General features: G+C 35.5%; 2 protein-coding genes and 1 long non-coding RNA gene across 6 annotated transcripts in view; 2 read left to right on the top strand and 1 right to left on the bottom strand.

The window, feature by feature from the left end:
- Positions 1 to 7,559, top strand: part of LOC135848825 (protein FAM135A) — a 102,699-nt gene extending 95,140 nt beyond the window's left edge. For 2 of the 4 annotated variants that reach the window (XM_065368886.1, XM_065368884.1), the window contains 8 exons: positions 739 to 1,066; positions 1,305 to 2,071; positions 2,204 to 3,182; positions 4,282 to 4,455; positions 4,545 to 4,746; positions 5,069 to 5,318; positions 5,414 to 5,641; positions 5,718 to 7,559. In XM_065368886.1, coding sequence (XP_065224958.1) covers positions 739 to 1,066; positions 1,305 to 2,071; positions 2,204 to 3,182; positions 4,282 to 4,455; positions 4,545 to 4,746; positions 5,069 to 5,318; positions 5,414 to 5,641; positions 5,718 to 5,923 — 3,134 coding nt within the window. In that variant the 3' untranslated portion in view covers positions 5,924 to 7,559. Of the gene's footprint in view, positions 1 to 738; positions 1,067 to 1,304; positions 2,072 to 2,203; positions 3,183 to 4,281; positions 4,456 to 4,544; positions 4,747 to 5,068; positions 5,337 to 5,413; positions 5,642 to 5,717 lie in introns of all 4 variants that reach the window. The other 2 variants (XM_065368885.1, XM_065368882.1) reach the window with 1 other exon arrangement.
- Positions 7,560 to 8,429: 870 nt separating this feature from the next.
- LOC135846805 (uncharacterized) lies at positions 8,430 to 12,934 on the bottom strand. Its single transcript, XR_010559016.1, has 3 exons — positions 12,809 to 12,934; positions 12,503 to 12,730; positions 8,430 to 8,736 (listed from the first exon to the last, which is right to left on the bottom strand). It is a non-coding gene; the product is annotated as an uncharacterized LOC135846805 (long non-coding RNA).
- Positions 12,935 to 13,056: 122 nt separating this feature from the next.
- Positions 13,057 to 21,414, top strand: LOC135846804 (transcription initiation factor TFIID subunit 1-like). The gene is made up of 29 exons (XM_065366087.1): positions 13,057 to 13,272; positions 13,355 to 13,916; positions 13,988 to 14,134; positions 14,205 to 14,396; positions 14,467 to 14,634; positions 14,715 to 14,852; positions 14,921 to 15,024; positions 15,111 to 15,455; positions 15,535 to 15,772; positions 15,849 to 15,983; positions 16,051 to 16,274; positions 16,350 to 16,470; positions 16,546 to 16,687; positions 16,760 to 16,887; positions 16,973 to 17,197; positions 17,280 to 17,405; positions 17,478 to 17,611; positions 17,682 to 17,850; positions 17,944 to 18,037; positions 18,125 to 18,322; positions 18,542 to 18,705; positions 18,806 to 19,009; positions 19,098 to 19,476; positions 19,555 to 19,845; positions 19,930 to 20,072; positions 20,150 to 20,266; positions 20,337 to 20,454; positions 20,525 to 20,683; positions 20,834 to 21,414. The coding sequence occupies exons 2-29, from the start codon at positions 13,551 to 13,553 to the stop codon at positions 21,070 to 21,072; spliced, it is 5,208 nt and encodes a 1,735-aa protein (XP_065222159.1). The 5' UTR covers positions 13,057 to 13,272; positions 13,355 to 13,550; the 3' UTR covers positions 21,073 to 21,414.
- Positions 21,415 to 21,466: the final 52 nt, after the last annotated feature.

The following is a 21,466-nucleotide window of genomic DNA, read 5'->3' as shown; positions in this document are numbered from 1 at the left end:
TTTGGGGTCCTGAGGTGGTCCCCTTTCGATCTAGCTTTGATTCGTTCATTTTCGTCTCTGCCGGTTCAGGTAGTTCCCTTGTGAGTTACGTGTCCTTTCAGTGAGCCAATTTTAGCTCGATCAGAGTGTACTAGTTGTAAAGATTCTCTTGTAAAGTTAATTGGAGAGCTATCATGGTACATTTTGAAAATCTGGGATTTCTTAAATAAGACTGCAATGGAGGCTCCAAAACGACTTGAAAGTTTAAACTATCTTTATTCCATTCAACATCTTGAAATTGAGATATAGGTACAGTCAATTTAAAGCTACCTACCTATATTGTCCTATCAACTCGATTGGGTAAAATTCTCAAAAAATTTCAAACTTTCAAAAATGTGCTGGAGGCTCCAGAACTACTCAAAACGGCTTTAAATCACTTTTAATTGATCTGAGACGTCAAAAATAGGATTGGTACCTATTTGTATTTAAAATTTCAGCTTTCTAGATCATTTTTATGAACTTTTGTTTTTTTTTGCATTTTTCGGCTCTTTGATTTTTAAAAATTCACCAAAAATCGAAAAATGCACTTTCACTCTCTGAAATTTTGCATTTTAGTCCGGTTCAAAAAACGAAAAAATTGCCAATTGGGATATCTTCCTTGTTAGGCCGAGACGTCTACTCCTTATTATTCCTACTCATAGAGACAGTGATCCTCATTCGTTATCATATAATCTGGAAATCACAATTTTGTCATTGCAGAAGCCGAAGACGTAAATGATAGATCGTTAGCTGTAAAGTTACCAGTCAAACAGACCAGTTCCATGGAATATTTATTAAGAAACGATGATCCTTCCTCATTAACCTTAGAAACTCAATTTTCCTATCCTCCTACGACGTACTGTCATTACAATCGATACTGCAGCTCGCAGTGTGTTTGTTACCAAGCTACCACTAGGGGCGAGTGTTGCTCCCAGTATGATCTCGGTCATCCATCCACCTCAAGAGCAGGAATTCCTTATCGTGGCTATGCAAACACCATACCATTACAGTTCCCGTTAGAGTATAAAATTCCTAGCGAAGCTGAAAGGTGTGTATGATGAAATTACTTCTGATTTTTTTTTTTTAGAAATTTAGGAAAGAGTTGGGTACGCTACAATCCACAAATATTTTTGCCAACATTTTTCAAATTAAAAATCTTCAACTTTGTTGGTATTGTTTTTTCGTATTCTTAAAACTTGAAATTGAGAGAGCGCATGTTTCACATACTCATTCATTCTTAAGATATTATTTCCTAATCAAATAATCCATTCCAATCACTTCCACAGGCCATACCCCCGCAGATCGCACCGCGACAGAAAATCACAATGGGTCGACAGCGCCGGCTGCAGCTCCGGATACCAAACGGATGGACGTTACCATTACGAAGAAAACGGCCAGCAACAAAACCACTACGCCGTTGTCCACAGATCTCACAGAAACACGCTTCCGTCAAAAAGTGGCACTTCCAAGTCCAACGACGTCGACGCCTACTTCGTCGACACATTGAACAAATCCATGGCTGAAAGTAAAATCAAAAGTGCCAAAAGCCTGGATCACTTTACCCAACCAGTCGACCTCGGCCAACAAAAACCAGAAGATGGCACTCGTCGAAACGGCGAACGAAACGATTACCAAGAATATCCTAATGAAAAAAGCACCCCTGCAAGTAGAACGTATACTCCAAGCAAAACAGCTCCATCGAACAAGGATGACTCTTCGAGTGATTCTTGCGGATCGACTTTTGTCCCTGTTAAATCAACTTCCGAGTGTCAAAGTGCTCCGTATAGTTTGGAACAGCTGAATGAACGACGAGCTAGGTCTTCGAGTATGTGCTCGATGCCTGAGTTGGTTAATTGCTCGTTTCCTCATTATATTATGAATAGCGAGTCGATGCCGAATATTACGAGTAAAAATGAGAGTCGAAAGCTGTTGTATGCTTCGCAGATTAATTCGTCGACTTCGTTGTCGGAGAGTGATAATATGTCTGAGAGGAGCGGTTACGTTTCGAGTCATAAGACCTCGGCTGGATCTACCAATCAGGTTACTCCTACTGGTGAGTGAAACTTTCAATATTATACCTACATATTATTTTTCTACCTCTTCTACGGATGTCTTTCTAATATCTTCGTATATCCAATGGCTAATTAGGTAGGTACCTATTGATCGATTTCCCTTCATTTTACAGGCCACGAAGCCCCACAAACAAACATGCAAAAACTAGTCAGCTGCGACACGCTCAAAGAAAAACTCGATAAACTAGTCAAACAATCGAAATCGCATAAAAAAAGCGAAAGTCGCGAAAAAGACGTGAAAATCACCATATCCGGAAACCAGACAACTGAAGAAAGTCTGAAAATCGAAATCTACGAGAACGATAGCGAGCCCAAATACGCCTCGATCTACGAAATTAAATCAGACCGGTCGTGTAAAGATATGAATAAACCAATCCCGCCTCCTCCAGTTCCCACTGAACATCACGAATTGACCACTGACCCCAGACAAAGTCCAATACCAGGTACATCCACCCAAACAGACGATTACCACGTTAATAGAGATAGCAGAAGAAACAGCATCAAAAGATCAGAGTCTTGCCAAGCAGAACCCAGATACGTTAATAACCAAAGAGTTCTTCATTACGATACACGTACCAGTGAAATTCGACATCTAGATACGATTAATAAAAACGCTTCTTATCAACCAGATGAAAAACCAATCCCCCCTGAAAAAGATTACATGCCTGTGGAATCCAACGGCAGAAGAGAGAGTGACTCGAAAAACCATGCTTGGAAAAATATCCCGGCTGATGGACCTGTTTATGCTGAAATTGATAGAAAAGATCCTAAAAGGATTACCAAACGGTATATCAATAGGAAGAAATTCGCTAATGAAGAAAACGCCAACCAGGAAGTGGACGTTTTACCTCCGTGTCAATTTCGGGATGCTCCTCCACCTCCGGAAGCTTTCCGAGACCCGCCTGAGCCTATTGATAATATTTTGTATTACGTTGTCGAAAGTGTTAACGAAAATAGAGAGGCGAACAGAAGGAGGGAATGCGAAGAAGCTAAAGCAAATCGAATTTCGACTGAAGAAAGGCGTATACCTGTTTGGAAGACTGAATGTGGCAGCGAGGCGAATGTCTATAAATTGGCCGAATATGTTCCTAAGTGAGTACCTAGACCTACTACCTACTTATCAAATGGTTGGGATTTTCTTTCAATTCGGGGGTCTGTGAATCGATTCACATACATTTTTTTTGAATCGGACCAAGCTTGATGGAAGGAACATACAAAAATATACCACCAGCTAAAGTGAATTTTTTGATAAAAAATTTTTAAAATCAAATTTGGGCCAAAAATTTTTAAAAAATGAAAATGTTACCAAGTTGACCTAGAAAACTGAAATTTGAGATACATCCTATTTTCAACCCACCAAATCGATTGGAAGCAGTTTCGAAATGTTTTGAGAGTAGTTCTGGAGCCTCCAGCATATTTTTGAATTTCCACAAAATTACAACAAATGAAATTTGAAAGTCAAAATTCTTTCTGTACCTTAATTTCAACATGCTGAGTCGATTGCAAGTGATTTCAAGTCGTTTTGGAGCCTACAGCGATTTTTTGAAAAACTGGAATTTCCAAAAAAATCTCTGGAGGCCCCAAAACAGCTTGATATAACCTGTAATCGACTCGGAATATCAAAAAGAGAATACGAACTGAATTCCAGCTTTTTACGTCAATTATTGAAGAATCGTTAAATTTTTGAAATTTTCAACCATGAAATTGAAAACTGGAATTTCCAAAAAATCGCTGGAGGCTCTAGAACAATTTTAACTCATCTTCAGTCGACTCAGCATGTTGAAATTCAAGTGCAGAGCAAAGTTCAGCTTTCCACCTTCATTTGATGAAAAATTTTAAAAATCAACTGGAGGTTCCAGAACTACCTACTCAAAACGGTTCGAAACCGTTTCCAATCAATCTGGCGAATCGAAAATAAGAGTATATTCCAAATTTCAATTATCTTGGCCAATTTGGTAAAATTCGAATTTTTTAAATTATTTTTGACCTAAATTGGATTTTTAAAAATTCGCCAAAAATTAAAAAATGTATTTTTGCATCTGAAATTTTAGCTTATGATATATTTTCGTGTGCTCATTCGATCTAGCTCATTATTGTCTGACTCTCCACAATTTTTGTGCTTACTTATCAATCTTTGCATCAATTTTGAGCTAAGTACTTCTACCTACTTCGTGTTATTTTATTGTTGCAGTGGATATGCTAATCCGGATGGTGTCACCTTCGAGGTGAATGGACATTATTGTGATACTGATACTGATCCTTCTGATAAATTAAAACATCACGATATTTACGATAAAAATTCAACTTTTAATAAGCACAAGGAAGAATTCAAACAACAGATTAATTTTACTGGGACCTTATACAGGTATTTACCTACTTCTTTCGTACATACCTATTTGTATTTTAAGAACATAAAAATATGTAAATCCATGATTTTTGTTATTGCATTCGCAGCGATTTTCCTACATTGGCATCGACCCTACCTTATTTTCATCTGAGTGAAGAATACAGGATATTTTCACCCGAAGGCGTCCATCTAATTGTTTGTGTTCATGGTTTGGACGGTAGCGCTGGAGATCTTCGTCTGGTTCGCGCATATTTGGAATTGGGATTACCGGGAGCTAATCTGGAATTTTTGATGTCTGAAAGAAATCAAGTAATTTGAATTTTTGATTTTTTAAATTAACGATGGAAAGTTTCAAAGTTGGTTTGAAATCATTTTTGTTTTTAATTGATGAGTTTTTTTTTAAATTTTTATTATTTTTTTAAAATAAGATTTTTATAGGTAGGTACCTAATTGTATAAGTATTTTTTTACCATTTTTTTTTTCTGAAAATGATTCACGTGAACGCGACATTTTAAAGAGATATTCCTTTACGTACTCATTTTTTTCTTTTTAAAATTTGGGTTCAACCAACTCTTAAATTTTATTTTATTATTTCATTTCAACCCTTTTAATATTTTTATTTTTTTTTCAGGGGGATACATTTTCAGATTTTGAAAGAATGACCGACCAACTGGTCACCGAAGTACTCTCGTATATCGCCAAGAGTCAAATAAACCCGGAAAAAATAAGCTTCATAGGGCATTCATTAGGAGCTATTGTGGTTCGATCAGCCATCGCTAGACCGCAAATGAAACACTTGTTACCAAAATTACACACATTCATGTCGTTATCCGGGCCTCATTTGGGAATATTGTACAACGGCAGCGGCCTTATTAATATGGGTACCATAATTAATTCTGGTACAAACCGAACATACTGAATAAATTCGAAACATTTAAATTAAACGAAATAATGGTAATTGTTTTCTCAATTGCAGGCGTTTGGTTTATGCAAAAGGTGAAAAAATCCGGAACCCTTTTACAATTATCTCTTCGCGATGCGTCCAACATTAGGAATACGTTTTTATATCGATTGAGTCAAAAATGCCATTTGAGTCATTTTCGGCACGTGTTACTTTTTGGCTCGTCGCAAGATCGATACGTTCCTTTACATTCGGCCAGAATAGAGCTGTGCAAAGCTGCCATTAAAGATACCTCCGTAACAGGTAAAAATTACCTACCTAATGGATTTTTAAGACTTCTTTATGATGCATTTTTTATACCGATGGGTGATATTTTTAGGTACAGCGTATCGTGAAATGGTGCAAAGTATAATCCAACCTATAATTAATAAACCAGACGTAACATTTGTCCGATACGATGTCCACCATCTTTTACCCACCACTGCCAACTCATTGATCGGTAGAGCGGCCCATATTGCGCTTTTAGACTCGGATTTATTTATCGAGAAGTTTTTCGTGGTTACCGGATTAAAATATTTCCGATAATACCGAACGGATTTTCCAGAGTAGCTTGTTTCCCTGTTTTAATCTAGTCTCGACACTGTTTTCCTATTATTTAATCATTGTTTCGTTTTCATTTTTTATTTATTTGTTTTTTTGGATGTTGAATTTATACGTTTTTTTTCTCTATCTTCTTGTTCCACGTTTATGTTTTTGTATTTCGTAATATTTTCTCCTTTTACGCAGATTTGTTTTCTTATATGCGTAAGTATAAATTTAGAATGGACGGGGGTTGATTTTTCGTTGGCTTAAAGACTGCGATTTTATTATTTCGGGTAATCGTGTTTTCGATACTTAATTTTGTGAACAATTCGTAATATTTTGGAGAGCGAAATGCTAACAAAAGGGAATCGTCTGAATTTAATTGTAAAATTATTTATTTTCGGTTTAAATAAAAAATATAAAGTTTAAATTATTCCCTTTCGATCGATGACCTATGGTTGTTCGAATTAATTATTCAAAATATGGTAAACCATTAAAGGGGTGAATTATTTTGAAACTCATCGCGTTAAAATTGACGAAATAAAATAAGCAAGGGACCAGTTTTACCCACCGAAACACCTATTTACACTGCAATTTATCAAATTATACAAGCAACGCTTTTATAATTTGGCGTTACACTTTTGATTTTTTTTTAAATAAAAATTCATCGATATGTACGGTTCGATACGCATTTTTATTTTTTACCGATTCGATTTACTTATCTATTAATTTTTCAGTTTATTTTGTAAGCTTTCTATTTCATTTTCCTATCTGTCCACTATTGACCAACAAATTTAAACTTTTGCTGTTATTTTTGCGCGGTATTTTCAACTACCACCCGATGATTCCCATTTTGATGATGGAATTATTCATTAAATGCGCAAAATCGGTTTATTTTTTCAAAAGTAGGTACCTGAGGTAATTTCAAAAGAAACTCATCTTCCAATTTTTTTCAACGTTCGAAACAAAATGATGACAATGTACTCTATACGCCTGTGTGAGTATATTTTTATGTAATTTGCCTAACTATACCTACCTGTACCTACCTACCTAAATTGTGCCATATTCACAAATATCTATCGATAATTTTAGCGATGAAACGAAATCGAACGTATTAATAATAAAAAAAAAAATTGTGATTATTTAAAAGGCTGAATATTAATTTATGTTTGCTATAACATTATGAAAAGCCGAATATGTATAGTTTGTAGCGCGTAGAACATAAATCGATGTAATTTGAGATGCCAGAAGACGATGTATCACATTATTTTTCATATCTTTTTTATTAGTTGTATAATTTTTGGATGTTATTCTAAGCATTAATGCAGTATTTATAGATGAAAGATATTTAAACTGGAAAGCTTGAAATGATCATTTCTATGTTCAACACATAGGTAACATGTTCTGTCAATTTTTGCCCTTATTGCTCATGAAAACGTCCGCGTCCTCTCACCACTTTTTTCTAGTCACAATATCAATAATGAATACGATGATTGTTGTACGAATTTCATGTTATAATAAATTCAACTGTACCTATGTACCTTTTTGTTTAATTTGTGTTGTTCTTCTTTGAACGTTTTTGAAATGAAGTTTTTATTGTAAAAGATTACGAATAAAGTATTCCAATTTAATTTGTAAAGATGATTTTTAAATGTTCCTGTCATCTAAGGAGTGATGTTGTCCAGCATAGTGACGAAATGAAACTCTGCGTTGTATCAACTGTAGATAGTTCATAGTCAGACATACTGAAAACCGAGACTAGGTATTTCAAAACTGTCGATGCCGTATGCATAATTTATGTAATTTCAACTCGTAAACTTCTAAAAATAGCCGACAATATTGTCTGCAACTGGTTAAACAAGACACCGGATGTGTTACTGATAACACATTACATTCAAGTGTACCGACTGGCGACTTATACACAATAGGTGCACAACAGATGTGTCATCAAATTAGTACGTTCCATTGGTTTTGTTTCGTTTCATATTTATACGAATGATACGTACAAAAGTGTACAGGGTGCACATTTGATTCGGAATACTCATCGAGTTCCGGGAGTGGAGTTCGTGATACCTATCTGATTGAATGAGCACACAGATAACGATTTGTGATAATTACAGGGTGCCCAGAAATATCGAGCACCCCTAAAAAAGTTTTCCACTAAAATACTTTGGTTGGTCACAGACCACAGTGAATGATAATAATGATAGCACATGATTGGTTGTTGGACTGGAGAGATAACATTCCACCAATCATATGAATCTATTTCACGTTGCCAACCTATATTTTTAATGAAAAACTTTCTTTGGGGTGCTCGATATTTCTGGGCACCCTGTATCATGCCTGTATCTACTTGAATGAGCGATAGGTTGCATGCAAAAATTTTGTTTTCATTTTCGTGTTCTTCCCTAAAAAAAAAAAAAAAAAAAAAAAAAAAAGATACACATAGGTAGGTATATAAGATCTTTATGAAGTTGTTAGAAAAGAGCAAACAATGAACAAATTTGTCAATCAATACTTATTCTATATTTCGCCGAATTTCACTAGTGAGTTCTGTCCCTTCATTATACCTAGAGGTACAAAGGTACTGGATGGGTCATAATGTGTATAAACAGAGCCCGAGTACGTGGTGCGTATGTACGTGACGTTTCCATTTTTAGAAAGATAGGGATGATTTGGGTACACCGTGATATTGTATTCGTTTCTTTGAGTCCTTTTTGTCTACTATGTATCTTTTTCTTTTATCGATTCCGTCTACGGTCTAGCTGTCCACTAGTGTAGGATGACTTCACTGTGGTACTAATGGTTTATTTGACCTAGAAATACAAGTCTATTTTCAGTGTCTGACTAGAAATAAATCACGTTGAGAAAACTACTTTCATAGTTTTATTTTATGCATTGTTGCATTACTACAGTGGTGTGCGAATTATTAGACTAGCGCAATTTTTTGCTACTGCATAAACAGATTTTTGGGGAAATAGGCCTACGTACTATTTAATGAATTAAACTGATTTTGAATTTTTTATACCATATCATTGACCACAAGGAACACTTTTTTTTGGTTTGGAAGCATTCATTTACTTTTAAAAAAAATTTTCTAGTTGTAAAATGAAATTTCATCAATTAGGAAAAAATCAGTTTTTCAGTAATAAATAATTATAAATTTCTAAATCTGGAAGCAATTAAACACGGATTCCAATTAAATGGACATCTATGGACCTCAGCCGATGTTGATTGGCCATTGGTTTTCAAAATGAAGCGGTATTTTCGAAATGCGCCATTTTTCATACTGAAATTTGGAGTTACAGAAAAGTGAAAAAAACACGTTTTTCTATTGCTGATTTCTCAATTTCAACCAAAATTCAATAAATGGGACACCAAAATGACCGGAATTTAGTTGCGGATCTCCTCCCGTTGACAGAATTTTGCTATCTCATTTTGCTCTCGCAAAATTCGCAAAAGAATCTTGAAAAATGAGATTTTAAAAATGCACAAAAAACGACGTTTTTCAAGCTACTTCTGCTCGTGGAAGGAAAACGCGAATACCAATCGTTTCGCTCTAACCGCCATTCGATTCCTCATAAAATTTACCTTCAGAATCAATTCCTGAAGAAATATATTGCGATAATTTGCGAGGTTTTAACAATTTCTTTATTCACAAATTCGCTCATGCAGCAAAAATCGCATATAAGGCGATCTTGAGAAAAAAGAAATTATTAAAACCTCGCAAATTATTGCAATATATTTTTTCAGGAATTGATTCTGAAGGTAAATTTTATGAGGAATCGAATGGCGGTTAGAGCGAAACGATTGGTATTCGCGTTTTCCTTCCACGAGCAGAAGTAGCTTGAAAAACGTCGTTTTTTGTGCATTTTTAAAATCTCATTTTTCAAGATTCTTTTGCGAATTTTGCGAGAGCAAAATGAGATAGCAAAATTCTGTCAACGGGAGGAGATCCGCAACTAAATTGCGGTCATTTTGGTGTCCCATTTATTGAATTTTGGTTGAAATTGAGAAATCAGCAACGGAAAAACATGTTTTTTTGACTTTTCTGTAACTCTAAATTCCAGTACGAAAAATGGCGCATTTCGAAAATACAGCTTCATTTTGAAAACCAATGGCCAATCAGCATCGGCTAAGGTCCATAGATGTCCATTTAATTGGAATCCGTGTTTAATTGCTTCCAGATTTAGAAATTTATAATTATTTATTACTGAAAAACTGATTTTTTCCTAATTGGTGAAATTTCATTTTACAACTAGAAAATTTTTTTAAAAAGTAAATGAATGCTTCCAAACCAAAAAAAAGTGTTCCTTGTGGTCAATGATATGGTATAAAAAATTCAAAATCAGTTTAATTCATTAAATAGTACGTATTTCCCCAAAAATCTGCTTATGCAGTAGCAAAAAATTGCGCTAGTCTAATAATTCGCACACCACTGTACACAATGCATCCCTTAATGGACCAACCAAACTTTAGCTTTTTCACATATTCCTCCTCGCGCCTCTGAGCACCTACAAGAAGTGCGATGGTTTCAAATTTAGGTCGAGTTTAGAATGAGATTCAGATTCGTTCATCGTTCGCATCTTTATAAGAACTTTCGAGTTCGACTTATTACTTCATCGCCTCATTGGTTGTACTTTAATGATTTTAAGTAGTGGTGTAAGTACTTGAATTCAACTTTTTCAACAGGTACCTAGGAGCACGAGTAACGATTCCCACAGCAGTAAGTATTGGTCCTTCGATTTTACATGTAGATATTGGTTTTGTTTAATTTATGTGTAGGTAAGTAAATATTTATCAAGGTTAGGGTTTGAGGATAGTATAGAATGGGAAGGACATAATTAGTATGTATAAGCATATTGCTCTCGAATTGATGGAATATTTGAATCATCGCTAAATCTCCCTGATTTTTTCGATTATATTCCATACTTAAGCCTAAGGTATTCAAAGTACAGATTTTTTTCAAAAACTACTTGAACAAACAATCAACGAATACCTAAGTAGGTAGGTCTAGGTATCACTAAATGTATGTACAGGGTGGCCAGAAATATCGGGTACCCCTAAGAAAGTTTTTCATTAAAAATATAGGTTGGCAACGTGAAATAGATGCATATGATTGGTGGAATGTTATCTCTCCAGTCCAACAACCAATCATGTGTTATCATTATTATCATTCACTGTGACCAACCGAAGTATTTAATTAGAAAACTTTTTTAGGGGTACCCGATATTTCTGGCCACCCTGTATCTAGTTTTTCTGTCAGTATGGGAAATGTCGAAGAGTGGGTTTGTGATCCATAAATGTGAGATAGGTAGAGGTAGGTAAGGTACTACCTGAACCTACTGGTGATTTTCAGTTTTTTTTAACTCTTTTGTTTTATCAGAATTTGATAAAACAGAACTGTTAAAAAAAAGTACTGAAAATCACCTGTATGATAAAACAGAAGAGTTTTAAAAAAAAGGACTGAAAATCACCTGTAGGCAGTTCCTTACCTACATTCTCACATTCGTGGATCAAAAACTCACTCTTCGTTATTTTCCATAGGTACTATGGCATAATTATACAAATTACATTTTAGTGATATAGGTAAGGTACCTATTCGTTGATTGCAAATCTTTTGGTGAAATTTTGTTCAAGTAGTTTTTGAAGTGAATCTGTACTTTGAATATGGAATGAAATCTAAAAAACAGGGATATTCATAGCGATGATTCAAATTTCCGGTCAATTCCAGAGCAATATTCCTAAGAAAAGCTTTATAATAGTACATTACGTGACAGGAGCGGAAAGTATGCGATTAACGAGTGCGAAGTTTAAGGAGTGAGGCGAAGCCGAGCGACTTAAATCGCACAAGTTAATCGCGTTACTGTCCAATCCTGTCGCGTATACTATTTTAATTTCATATGAGAGGAAAATCAATGCCGAAATTTTTAAAAATTGTCAATTTCGAATTTGTAAACATGCGCGGAAAACAGTTACTTTCCTCCCTAGGGAGGAAAGTAACTGCTTTCCGCACATGTTTAGATGGCTGCGTTAAAGACGTATTTTCATAATACATGCAATGAAACGTCGGTATAACACACTCGATAAATGTTGAGAAACGCTAGAATTACGAACGAGTTCAAACCAGCATTGAAAGAAACATACCAATATGGTTGAACGTAGTTTTTCCCAACTTGTTTACGTTTTAACGCGCAACGATTGGTGAAAAAAAAACACCCAAGGGAAGGAAAAAAGCAACCGTACTTTTTTCTTCCCTGGTTGCTTTTCTCCTTCCCTAGGTAAGGAGAAAAGCAATCAAGTATTTTGTTAATTATTTACGTAAATCGGTTTGTTTCATTGCATTAATTATGAAAAATATCTTACAATGCAAGAATCGAACTGGAATTTTACGTATCTCGTGCATTTGCTTCACTCGCTTCGCTCGTTCAGCAATCAGATGCACTCAATACGTAATGATTCCAGTTCGACTCTTGTATAGTAATATACTATTTCCAACCACAAAACTGTCTAGGAAACTACTCATTTTCCGATCATATGAAATTAAAATAAAAGAAAAAGATTGAGAACAAAAAATATTACCCTAGCACCAAATATCGACCACAGTGCACATTGCACAACGAATCACTGCGAAGTGCGAAACAGATGTTTCTTCGAAATATTCCAGCAATCATCCATAGTTTTTCGTCTCGGGGGGTATGGTAAGTCGTCAATGTCTTTGATACATCATTGCTTGCGTGTAAAATTGTGTACTCATTACATCACTACTCAGGAATCCTTTCAGTTTTATCGTTCGATGCGTGTTGCTTGCTGAAAAGTGAAACTACATATCAGAATACAAGTCTTCAGTTTTTTGCTTTAAAATAATTACTCGCGTACTGTACCCACCAAGTGACATTAATTTGGGGCCTCGGCTAGTTTTCCTACGTCATTTTTCAGTGAAAAGAACCAATTAGGTGAATTATGAATGATTCATTTTCGTTTATTACCTTGTAAATAATTCGTCCTCGTCGAAATGATTCATTTTTTTATCGTTTATTACCTTGAAAATTCGTTCTCGTTGAAATGATTAGTGAATATAAATAACGCTGAGAATTAAATCTGATAATTTTCTGCTTATCTTATTTTTTCGATGAAAACGATAAGAAATCCGCCGGCGTTCTGTGTTTTTATTTCTGAGAGCTGTCATTGGTCGACTGGTCGTTCATCTTTCTCGGTGTGTTTTGTTTACCACTTTACCTGCACCTGCGATTTTGTGAAATGAATGCTGTTGGAAAAGCACGTGACAACTTGTGAGTTTCGAATGCAAATAATTTGTATTTTACGTAATTTTAAAGAAAATAATTAGCCGGGTACGTTACTTTTATCATACTTATGTTATCGTAATTAATTATGTTTCACGTGTTACTAATTATTATGTGTTGTGTTGAATAGATTCGGCGATAAATCAATCTATATACGGTACCGAGAAACCAAATGTGTGAGATGTAAAACTCTCCTGCTTTTCAAATTCGCCTTACATCGTTTATGTGTACATTATATATCGACGGCGCAGCGATGGTCGTGGTCGAGTTGACTCGAGAACTGTTTGAACTACGATAATAAAAAACATTTTAAAGCCCCCTTGAAAATGAAACCGGATTCTTTACGAAGTGAAGTTATCAACGTTGAAGATACGAAAAATTCCGATATGAATACCGATGTAGCGCACAACGAGGAGAGCAGCGACTCCGACTGCGTTTTCATTCCAAATTCAAAATCACCATCGACGACGAATTCGAGTAGTTCAGATACCGATGATGAACTGACCGATGGAAGTTGTCAAAATTGTGATTGTGATGAATGTGAACTCGCAGCTACCACTACCGATACGTCACCTCCTTCAGCACCGGTTTCAAAACCGTCCGTTGGAAGATGCCGAAATTCGAATTCGGTTCCGGCAAAATACTGCAATTTTGACGTTCCTCTACTCTTTCCTGATTATTATGTTGGAAAAGTAAGTTATCTACTGACTTGAGCTATTCATGGTACGTAATAATGATGCTATATAGTATGTTCTTTGCATAGATCGCTCGGTTTTCGAGGTCATCCGGTCTACAGGAATCATCAACGTTACCGGAAACCGGTCAAAATGACAAAGAACACAGAAAGTTACCAGCAAAGTACTCCAGTACAGACGTACCACAACTTTTTCCTGATTTTCATGCCGGAAAAGTGAGTTATAGAGTTGTAATGCTCAATGCATGATAACGATGCATGTATCTAATCGTGTATTTCTGCTTAGATTTCTCGTTTTCCGAGATCATCTGATCCAGAGGAGCCATCAAAGCCATCGAAAATTTCTTGTAATGCTGAGCAACACGAAAAGCTGAATCAATCCAATAAATCATTCGTGAATGAAGTATCGAAGCACACTGGTCTCAGTTCTGAACATGCTACACCGTCGTCACCTGCTGCTGCGATTGTACCTGATGAGGTAAACCGGTTTTTCGATCTACATGGGTTATTTTTTGTTAGACTTGTTCTATCGTATTATACGTTTTTAGGGTTATATTTCCAAACCAGCGGCGAAAAACATGAAGCGGAAAAAAGACAACACCGGAGCAAATCCTGGAGCAGCTAATTGGCGTTTTGGACCTGCTAAGCTGTGGTATGATAAGTTGAATGTACCTGAAAATGGAGAAGGGTTCGATTATGGTTTCAAATTGAAGAAAGTACGAGTCAACGAATTAAATAATCGTTTATTTGATTTTTAAATAAATATATTTGTTTTTGATATCGATCTGTATTTCAGACTGATGATAATCCTGCCACCGAAAAAATAATCCATTCCGGTGGGTGCGATATTCCAGATGAGTCGTTTCTTATGGTTGTACAGATAACATGGGAAGATGATGTTATCTGGGAGGTCAATGAAAAAGTCAGGCAAAAAGTGAGATACAGTGTAAACGAGTTTATTGTTAACTTAGTGCAGTTTTCACAGCGTTTGGATAATTCTAGGTATGGCGGAATTTGAACCGCCAAACTCATGCCGCTGGTTGGTTACCTTATAATAATTATAGACTAGCTCAGCTCCTCGGTCATCCTCAAAATAAATCTTATACGTAAATATGATTCTCTGTATTATTAGTGGTAGCATTGAGTGATGAAAGTGAGAACTGGAATTTTAATTTTTTTTGAATACTTTCAGATCCGGTATAAAGGGCACGACTGATAATGCCGATAATACTTGGTATTCCATATTTCCGATCGAGAACGACGAACTTATTCATGGAATTTGGGAAGATGAAATTATTTGGGATTCCGAAGCTGTCACGCGAATACCTTATCCCAAACTTCCAACATTGGATCTAAACGACGAAAATATAATTTACGAGATCGAAGGCGACGCAGATCCTAAAAAACAAAAATTAGATCCCAGTGCAACTTCAAAATCCAAACTTTTACGTAATAAAGCTAAAGTGATCGATGAATTGGGCGAAGATGTATCATCTCAGTCACCGAACCTCGACCCTTTCAACATATCCAACGACAGGTACCTAGTACCTACTAGAAAATTTCACTCCATCGATCGAGATTCGTGATCGTGTATTAATTGATCATCTTTGTTTCAGTTATTATTTGCCAAAATCATCGGACCCATTTTTAAAATTGAAAATGGGTGGAAATCTAATCCAACATTCGATTCCTGTGATCGAACTTCAAGCTCCTTTTGTACAAACGCAAATTGGTCCTATGCGATTGAGAAATTTTCATCGACCATCGCTGAAACGATATTCAAACGGTCCTATGGGTCTCCCTGGAGCTCATTCTGTGACTTCATTGACCAAATATATCGAAGATATAGCCAAAGTTAGTAGTATAGGCATACTTGCTAAAAGAAATGTTTTAAGAATTCTATACTGTTATTCACTGACGTTCTTTGCAGGAAAGAGAAGAACTACGTGTTGCTTCCGGCGGAGGAAACGTGTTCTTTATGCGGACCGCTACAGATTTAACTGGACGAGACGGTGAATTAATTCTGGTCGAGTTTTCCGAAGAACATCCTCCTCTAATCAATCAAGTAATTTTTTTCAACATTTTACTACGAAGAAATGACGAACGAATCTAACCATGCGTTATTTCAATAGGTTGGAATGTGTTCGAAAATTAGAAATTACTACAAACGAAAGGCAACTAAAGACCAAAATCGGACCAAGTTCCGTTACGGTGAAGTAGCTCATGCACACACGTCTCCATTTTTGGGAACTTTACCTCCTGGCAAATCGATCCAAGCAATCGAAAACAACTTGTATCGAGCTCCTATATACGAACATAGGATTCCACAAACTGATTTCCTAGTTATTAGAACGAGGTTCGGTAATCTATTCATCTATTCGGTGTGTTGAGAAAAAGTTCATCTGATGATTAATTTGAATTTCTTATTCAGGCAGAAGTACTTCATTCGAGAAGTAAACGCGTTATTTACGGCTGGTCAATTATGTCCATTGCACGAAGTCCCTAGCCCACGTTCCAAAATAGCCATCGATTTCGTTAGGGATTTTTTTTTCGTAAGCAGCCCGCAGAACTTAAAAATTCATCTGTGACGTACTAAATAGTGTGATTAATGCGAACGGTATTTTTAGGTATTTATTTACAGATTATTTTGGCGTTGTGAGGTTCTGCCGAGAAGAATCAAATTCGAAGATGTTATGAAGGCATTTCCATCCCATCCTAAAGAAAGTATTCGTAAACGATTGCAATTATGCGCTAATTTGAAGATACTCGGTATGAAATTTCCTTATTTTCAAATAAATATCACATAAATTTGAGTGTTTCAATTTGAATATTATTTTTCAGACAATTCATGGTGGTGGGTGTTGAAACCAGATTTTGTACTGCCTTCCGAAGATCAAATCAGATCGATGGTTTCTCCAGAACAGTACTGTGCATATTTTAGTGCAATTGCTGCAGAACAAAGACTATACGTACGAATTAAAATTTTGAAATTATTTTTAATTCGCATGATGTGTTTATTTTGACAAGTTATTGAATTTCATTCATTTGAAATAGGATGCCGGGTACGGTGAGAAATCTGTTTTCGCTCCTATAGACGACGATCCTGATATGTTGCAAAAACTAGACGATGAAGTCAAAGCAGCTCCTTGGAATACCACCAGAGCTTATATTCAAGCTATGAAAGGTAAATGTTTGCTTCAACTGAACGGTCCTGCTGATCCAACCGGGTGTGATGAAGGCTTTTCGTACATACAAGTGCCAGTTAGACCAACGTCCAAGGTACCTACCTACATAATATTTTATTTCTCAGATTTAATTTTTTAGTAGACTTGGTCTTGGATGCAATGTTTTTATGATTTAGGAAAATGACGAAGAACAATTAATGCAATCGAAGAAAATACTCGACGATATGGGTGCTGATTTGAATAACTTATCATTGAATACTGGCAAGACATTTTTAAAAAAATACGGAATTCCTGAAAAAATTGTGGGTTAAAATTCCTATCGTTTTGAAAACCCGTTCGATTTAAAATTTACGGCATTTATTTTGAAATTCCAGATTAAGAAGTTGAATCAATGGGAAGTTATCGAAATTGTTCGTGCGTTATCGAAGAAAAAAGCTAAAGTTAACGGAAAACGTTTAGCTAAATTCTCAAAAAAGAATCGATTCTCGGCTGCTGAACGACAAAGAAGGTATTGATATTAATTTACGTTCGAACGATTGAAATACAATTGATTAAAGATTATAATGTCCGACTTTCAGATACGAAAAGGAATGCCAGCGTCTTTTCGACCTTCAAAATAAAATACTGTCTTCGAGAGAAATACTCTCAAGTGATGAAGGTGAAAGTTCCGATGACGATGACTCCGATATTGAAGAAATGAGCAGACACATCGAACTCATGTTGACTAGCAAGAAAACCAGTACGCAGGTAACGTATAGATGATACTCGATCATTTTTAATAAAGAATCTTCGATAAAAATATAAGCATTACATTTTTTTAAAAATATTGTATGTGTGCAGTTGCGGTTAGAACGTGAGGAGCAACAACGAAAAGAATTACGTAAATTGGTGCGCGATGATAATCTGAAAAAAAGTGACCTAGATTTAAAGAAAGGTACCTATACTCAACATTTGATTAGATGGAATCAATACGTGCTCTCTAAATTTTACATTGTTTATTTATTTTTACTGTTTACTTTAGAACGTGTGTTGAGGATCTATCGCACTTATAGAGATCCTAATGGTAATGAGTTCACCAGAACGGAAGTGGTACGAAATCAAGGCGTGATTGAAGCTTATGTGAAAGTACGCACCACCAAAACTGAAGAGTTCATCAAACAATTTGCGGTTCCCAAAGTTTCAGAAAGGAAAGAAATGGAACTCAGGAGGAAGAGGAATCGTAAGCATGTTTTTTTCTCATTTAATGTGAATAAAAGATAGAAAATTCTGATGATTTCCAACTCGAACAAATTTTTAGTGAAAAAATTTGCAGAAAATGGGTACTTATAGAGGAACAGTGGGAAATATCTTTTGGATAATTTTATTCGACCAAAAATAATTATTAGCCTATTTTTAAGAAATGGGATGATAAAATTTAATGAATATAATTTTCCAATAGGTTTGCTGACCGTTGAACCATCGCAAGATCCTTCGAAGCATCCTGAAACACCTACCAAAATGATCCCGCGCTCCGGTACTGTGTCTACACAAAAACGTTCTCCAGGTCAAGGTCCAATTAACGTTAACATCAACTCTAAAGTGAGATGTGGAGCCTGTGGAGCGGTTAGTTGACTGAAATGCTGTAAACATAAACTGATCACATTATTCGTATATGTATCGATAATATAAAAAAATTCTGAATTTTTCATCCTATATCGAATAGATTGGCCACATGCGATCAAATCGAGCATGTCCGCAGTACCAGTTCACACCACCTCGTCCTCTCGCTCCTCCTCCACCACCTATGTTCAACTTACCTCCGATTCTAGAACTCGGAGATGAAGTACCAAAACAAACAAACAACAAAATCGAAAATTTGGTCAGTGTTGAAGGCACCAAACTAACCATCAGCAATCAATTGATCAAGGTTTGTATCAAAAAAACACATTCCGGTGAAGTATTCATAAATCATGTTCTGTAGGTTAACATCGTTACCTGTGATTGTTTCTTTGCAGTTTCATGAAGTTATCAAACGACAATCAGAAGCAATCCTCAAGAATGCACTGACTCGTAAACGTGAAGCAAGCACTGACGATTTAAAGAACGAATATTTGAAAAAACGATTCAAACCCGCTGATGGTTGTCGTACCGATCCCCACGTTCTATTGATGAATTATTTTGCGGCAATTTTGAACGAAATTCAAAATATGCCCAATGCTCAGCATTTTATGTGCCCTGTCTCTCATAAAAATGTTCCGAATGACTTTCGTATTATCCATAGACCGATGGATTTGCAAACGATGAGACAAAAAAACGCACAGAAGAAGTATAAAAACAGGGGAGATTTTTTATCCGATCTCAATCAAATCATACAGAATTCTTCGATATATAATGGTACGCGTAATTGATTTGATTATTTTTTCAAAGAAATATTGATTGAATTTTATTTCAATGTGAACATTTTCCCACCAGGTGCTATGAGTTCTCTCACGTTGGCTGCGACAGATATGTTGAATTTATGTCTTAAAATAATGAAACAAAGAGAATACCAGTTGGTAACACTGGAAAAACAAATTAAACAACTATCGAGCAACGATCACCAAAGACGTGTATCCTTCGTTCTTGAAAATATCCTGAATAAATTGACAAGGATGCCGGAATCCTTCCCTTTTATGAAACCTGTCGATAAAAGAGCATCTAAAGTTTGCCACGATGCCATTGCACGTCCTATGGATTTGGAAACGATCGGTAAAAAAGTAAAAAGTACGAATAATTTCTTACACTGCTCGATTCGTTGCGTATTTTCATATTTTATCTTTAAATGTTGGAAAACTTTTCTGTCTGCAGCCCACCAATACCATTCGAAAAACGAATTTTTGGGAGATATCGAGCTCATTTATAATAACTGCGTTATTCATTACGGACGAAAATCTCCAGAAACCGAAAAAGCTATTATTTTAATGAAAGCAGTCAAGACATTGTTGGAAGAGGTAGAAGTAGTGAATTGAATTAAATTTCTCGTTTCTCAAGTTGAGATTCCTCAAACATTGTTCTGTTTTATTCGCAGCACGATATTCTAGCTCACTCGAGTAATCTTGAACAAAATGTCAAGAAAATCCCCGAAGTGAAAATCGATCCGGTGTCGTCGTCGTGGGACACAAAAAATGGACATCAATACCAGAAGGTAATTTTTCATCTACGAGATTTTTCTAAATGGCGTGAAGTGATTTTATTAATATGATGTTTACTTACAGAGTCTGAGCAATTTGTCCACTAACGTTGTGGTGACCACAGAATCTGCAAACAATTCGGGGGAAAAAGTTGACTCGAAAAATGTAGTAGAAAATAAAACGCCAGAGACTTCAGATGAAGGTGATTTATTTTGGATATTTTATTCGAAACATTTTCAGAAAAAAATCTAAATTGCGTTTGTTTTTTATAGATTCAAGTTCTAGCTCAAGTTCAAGTTCCAGTTCGTCGAGCGAAGACGATGAAAGTGACGATGACAGGATGGAAGGAGTGAAGGATGGAGGTGGCCACGTGTTAGCTATGGATCACGGTCGGACTCCAATTAGCACATCTGAAAACGTGATTCAACCAGGTATACTTGGATTTACTTTTTTGAAATTTTTCTCTGGATGTGGTACTTGTTTGTGTATTATTTTTTTTTTTGATTTTTGTCCATTTTTATTATTTTATTATTTTAATGGAATAATGCACGATTAATAATTCTTTTCTGCATTATTTATAGATCCTGCCGGAAGTGAAACTTTCCCCAGTGATTTCCACTCATTGAATGATGGAATGCATGATAAGAAAGACCATGATCATAAATTAACGACCAGTGTTTCTGTAGAATTGAACGCGCTGCTCGATGATCTAAACGTTAGCGATGACGAGAACGAAATGAATGGAAAAAATGAAACTATTCCGGCTAAAGTCGTGAAATCTATAGATAACGGAAATGACAATATAATTTTAATTGATTAAAATTTTGAATTAGTTTTTATAAAGTTATAACATTTTATTTTTTTACGTTGATTTATTTTATCTTTTTATCATAGTTTTAATTCGTTATTGTTACACGATCCTTGATCCAAAAATCGGGATGAAAATTGTTGTCTTTCATTTACATATTTCGTCAGAGTATCGATGAAATTCATACTAAATAAGTACTCTAATTTTTTGTTATTTTAATTGTTTTATTTTTACTTTGTTTTGTTATAGTTTTGTTATAATCGATTTTTTCTCACGTGTTTTTTCAATCACTGTCGTATTAGCGTTATTTTTTTGTTTTTGTTTTTTATATTACAGTTTATCGAAATATAATTGTTCGAGAATATAAGAATTTCGTTTATTTTCAGAGTATTAAGCCTAATTTAGA

The sequence above is a fragment of the Planococcus citri genome, chromosome 5, assembly GCF_950023065.1.
Source record: "Planococcus citri chromosome 5, ihPlaCitr1.1, whole genome shotgun sequence".
NCBI lineage: Eukaryota > Metazoa > Arthropoda > Insecta > Hemiptera > Pseudococcidae > Planococcus > Planococcus citri.
The sequence above is the reverse complement of the archived record's forward strand: the minus strand, read 5'-3'. Positions and strand labels throughout refer to the sequence as shown.

Bases quoted from the DNA above. Each gene is read 5' to 3' on its own strand.
- LOC135846804 (XM_065366087.1), top strand. From the start codon at position 13,551: ATGAAACCGGATTCTTTACGAAGTGAAGTTATCAACGTTGAAGATACG. The intron at 15,773-15,848 runs GTTAGTAGTATA...CGTTCTTTGCAG, and splicing joins ATATCGAAGATATAGCCAAA to GAAAGAGAAGAACTACGTGT. The intron at 17,198-17,279 runs GTACCTACCTAC...TTTATGATTTAG, and splicing joins CAGTTAGACCAACGTCCAAG to GAAAATGACGAAGAACAATT.